Here is a 4,397-nt window from a genome sequence, read left to right as displayed (position 1 = left end):
TTGCATGTGTGTGAGCTTACCTCCTGGCTTGCATATGTGTGATCTTACCTCCTGGCTTGCACGGGTGTGAGCTTACCTCCTGGCTTGCATGTGTGTTAGCTTACCTCCTGGCTTGCATGGGTGTGTGCTTACCTCCTGGCTTGCATGCTTGTGTGCTTACCTCCTGGCTTGCATGGTTGTGAGCTTACCTCCTGGCTTGCATGGGTGTGAGCTTACCTCCTGGCTTGCATGCGTGTGTGCTTACCTCCAGACTTGCATGTGTGTGAGCTTACCTCCAGGCTTGCATGGGTGTGTGCTTACCTACTGGCTTGCATGGGTGTGTGCTTACCTCCTGGCTTGCATGGGTGTGTGCTTACCTCCTGGCTTGCATGGTTGTGAGCTTACCTCCTGGCTTGCATGGGTGTGAGCCTACCTCCTGGCTTGCATGTGTGTGTGTGCTTACCTCCTGGCTTGCATGTGTGTGAGCTTCCTCCTGGCTTGCATGGGTGTGAGCTTACCTCCTGGCTTGCATGGTTTTGAGCTTACCTCCTGGTTTGCATGGTTGTCAGCTTACCTCCTGGCTTGCATGGTTTTGAGCTTACCTCCTGGCTTGTATGGGTGTGAGCTTACCTCCTGGCTTGCATGGTTGTGAGCTTACCTCCTGACTTGCATGTGTGTGAGCTTACCTCCTGACTTGCATGTGTGTGAGTTGACCTCCTGGCTTGCATGTGTGTGTGCTTACCTCGTGGTTTGCATGGGTGTGAGCTTATCTCCTGGCTTGTATGGGTGTGAGCTTACCTCCTGTCTTGCATGGGTGTTAGCTTACCTCCTGGCTTGCATGTGTGCGAGCTTACCTACTGGCTTGCATGTGTGTGAGCTTTCCTCCTGGCTTGCATGTGTATGTGCTATGCGTGTACGCCCTCTCCCCGTCCTTCCCCACTCATCTCCCGTCTGCCCGTCTCCTCGCTCACTCACAGGTGTCGAGTGTGCGCGAGTACGCCACCGTACAACGGCGACACTCGCGCTCTAACGTGTTACAGCAACACATCCGACGCGACACAAAGGTACAGGAGACCATGCACAAGCTCAGGGGACAGACCATGGGCACAGTAGAGAGCATCCACGTGTATGAGGCCAACATGTTTGGCAAGTACCGGCAGCACTATGTGGACAGCCAGAACTATATCAGCATACGCGCCAACTACATGTTTAGCAATCTGTGGCGCGAGAGGGGGCTGTATGGCGAAGAGATTGAGCAGGATGCGTACTGGAAGCTGGATGTGATTGAAGGGCCTGCACGCGTCAGGAGGCGTCTGTGCAGGTGTGTGTGAGTAAATGTGTATACATGTTTGTGTGTGTGTGTGTTGTAGCATGTGTGTACATGTGTATACATGTGTGTATGTGTGTATTATAGCATGTGCATGCATGTGTGTGTTGTAGTATGTCGTAGCATGTGTGTACATGTGTATACATGTGTGTGTGTGTGTATTATGGCATGTGCATGCATGTGTGTGTTGTAGTATGTCGTAGCATGTGTGTAAATGTGTGAGTGCTTTTATATGTGCGTGCTCACACCACATCTATGATTCCTGAGTAAGCCCATCCGATACTGGTTCAACCCTAAACCCTAGACTCTGAAATCTTCAACCTCCTCGTTCAACGTCTATAATTTCTCAGTTTTAGGGTTTTAAGGGTTTTACGGTTCCTACACCCTAAACCCTCAGTAAACACATCTGTGTATATAAACTTCTCCTCTCATGCCATCTGCAAAACACTCTATGTTCATTGCAATACACTACACATCATGCACACACACACACACACATGCACCTATATCACACTACCCTAAAAACCCTAAAACCCTACACAACTATACCACCCCCAGGAACTATGACTTTGTCGAGACGTACGCTGGTCTTCTCACCGACGGCAGCAGCGCATTACAGAGCCAACAGAACACTCGCGCACAAGCCACCGCCACAGCCACGCCCGACCCATGCGAAACACTCACGCAGAAGGAGCAGGAGGTCATCTCCGAGCTGTCTGAGCTATCGGACTTTAAGGTGTTTTCGGCCGATACGCTCATGCGCACGGGTGCGGAGGCAGAGAGTGAGGGGCGGGAGAGTATAGAGGTGACGGGAGAGGCGGAGGAGAAGGGCACGGAAGAAGACCCGCAGACGGATAGCAAGGACGGCAACGCCCCAGCAGGTATGGGCCGGTGATGTGTACACGTGTGTAGGTATATATGGAGATATACATGTGTGACTGTGTATTTGTGTGTCTATGTATGTATCTATATTTCTATCTACATGTCTATCTGTGTATTTATATATCTATGTTTCTATCCAAGTATGTATGTGTCTATTTGTCTATTTATGTATCCATGTATCTATGTACGTATCGGTGTTTCTATCTACGTGTGTATCTATGTATTTATATATCTATGTGTCTATCTATTTGTTTATTTATGTATCCTTGTATTTATCGATGTTTCTATCTACGTGTCTATCTATGTATTTATATATCTATGTGCCTATCTATGTTTCTATCTATTTGTTTATTTATGTATTTTTGTATGTATCTATATTTCTATCTATGTGTCTATCTATGTATTTATATATGTATGAGTCTATCTATTTGTTTATTTATGTATCTATGTATGTATCGATGTTTCTATCTACGTGTCTATCTATGTATTTATATATGTATATGCCTATCTATATATTTATATATGTATGTGTCTATCTATTTGTTTATTTATGTATCTATGTATGTATCGATGTTTCTATCTATGTGTCTATCTATGTATTTATATATGTATGTGTCTATCTATTTGTTTATTTATGTATCTATGTATGTATGTATGTATCGATGTTTCTATCTACGTGTCTATCTATGTATTTATATATGTATGTGCCTATCTATATATTTATATATGTATATGTCTATATATTTGTTTATTTATGTATCTATGTATGTATCGATGTTTCTATCTACGTGTCTATCTATGTATTTATATATCTACGTATCTATCCAAGTATGTAGGTGTCTATCTATTTTGTCTATTTATGTATCTATGTATCTATCGACGTTTCTATCTACGTGTCTATCTGCGTATTTATATACTATAAATCTATCCATGTATCTATATATCTATCTAAAGCCTGTTTATCTTTCATTCTGTCTTATTCAACCTGCCCACCTGCCTACCTACCTACCTGCCTACCTACCTACCTGCCTATCCACCTACCTACCTACAGACACAGCTGAGGACGAGGCGATAGGCTCCGAGTCCGACGATGACACCGACGAGGACTTCAAAGAAGAAGACATGACCATCATGCGCCAGTTAGAGCCGGGTGACGCCATCCAGTTCTGCTTCAACTGCAGCCGTATCCAGGGCTTAGACGCTGTGGACAGCGTGCTGCTGCTGTGTAAGCGTAACATCTACATCATCGACGGGTATCGTTATGTATACGATGCCGCCACGCAGAAGAGCACCATCATGGAGATGGCCGCGGCGGTGCTGGAGTTGGGTGACAACTACCGGCCTATTGTCCCCAAACTGGCGGACAATTTCGGGGCCACGGACCCCGAAGCCACGCGAGAGGTCAAGACGGAGATGGGGGATGACAGTGGGATCATCAAGTGCCCGTACAAGTGTGTTCAGGAGGTGCACAAGCGACGCTTCCTGCTACGTGAGGTGGCCGTGGAGATCTTCTCGGACGACGGCAGAGACCACCTGTTGGCGTTTGTGAAGAGTGATCGGGATAACGTGTACAAGAAGCTCATTCACAGCACCGTGGGATCGTTCTCCAAGAGCATCTCCAAGGGTATCATGGACGTGGCCGGGCAGACCCTGGTCTCGGCCGGGTTTAGAGACATTGCCGAAGAGTCCAAGGGCGTATTCTCGCAGCTGTGGGGTGAGCGGTCGCCTACGCAACGGTGGGTGGCGGGTGAGTTGTCCAATTTCCAGTACTTGATGTGGATCAACACTTGGGCTGGAAGGTCCTATAACGACCTAACCCAATACCCAGTGTTTCCATGGATACTGGCGGACTATGACAGCGAAACACTGGACCTGAACGATCCCAAGACCTTCCGTGATTTATCCAAGCCCATGGGCAATCAAACGCCCGAGCGTGCGCAGTACTACACGCAACGGTACAACAACTGGGAGGATCCTACGGGTGAGACGCCGCCTTTTCACTACGGCACACACTTCTCGTCGGCAATGATTGTCGCGTCGTATCTGATACGGATGGAGCCGTACACGCAGATGTTCTTGACACTGCAGGTATGTGGCTATTGTCGTATATGTATGTATATGTATATATATATATATACTACGGATGTACATATATGCGTACGCACATGTATTCATACATAAATAAATAAGTATATATATATATATATAT

General features: G+C 46.6%; 1 protein-coding gene across 1 annotated transcript in view; it reads left to right on the top strand.

Annotated features, from left to right (window-relative positions):
• Positions 1 to 845: 845 nt before the first annotated feature.
• SARC_00861 (hypothetical protein) overlaps positions 846 to 4,397 on the top strand; it is a gene marked incomplete at both ends in the record, with an annotated part of 4,473 nt that continues 921 nt past the window's right edge. Inside the window, 3 exons of the mRNA XM_014305435.1 lie at positions 846 to 1,300; positions 1,865 to 2,187; positions 3,240 to 4,276. Of these exons, the coding sequence (XP_014160910.1) occupies positions 846 to 1,300; positions 1,865 to 2,187; positions 3,240 to 4,276 (1,815 nt within the window). The remainder of the gene's footprint in view (positions 1,301 to 1,864; positions 2,188 to 3,239; positions 4,277 to 4,397) is intronic.

The sequence above is a fragment of the Sphaeroforma arctica genome, assembly GCF_001186125.1.
Source record: "Sphaeroforma arctica JP610 unplaced genomic scaffold supercont1.30, whole genome shotgun sequence".
Classification (NCBI taxonomy): domain Eukaryota; class Ichthyosporea; order Ichthyophonida; genus Sphaeroforma; species Sphaeroforma arctica.
The sequence above is the reverse complement of the archived record's forward strand: the minus strand, read 5'-3'. Positions and strand labels throughout refer to the sequence as shown.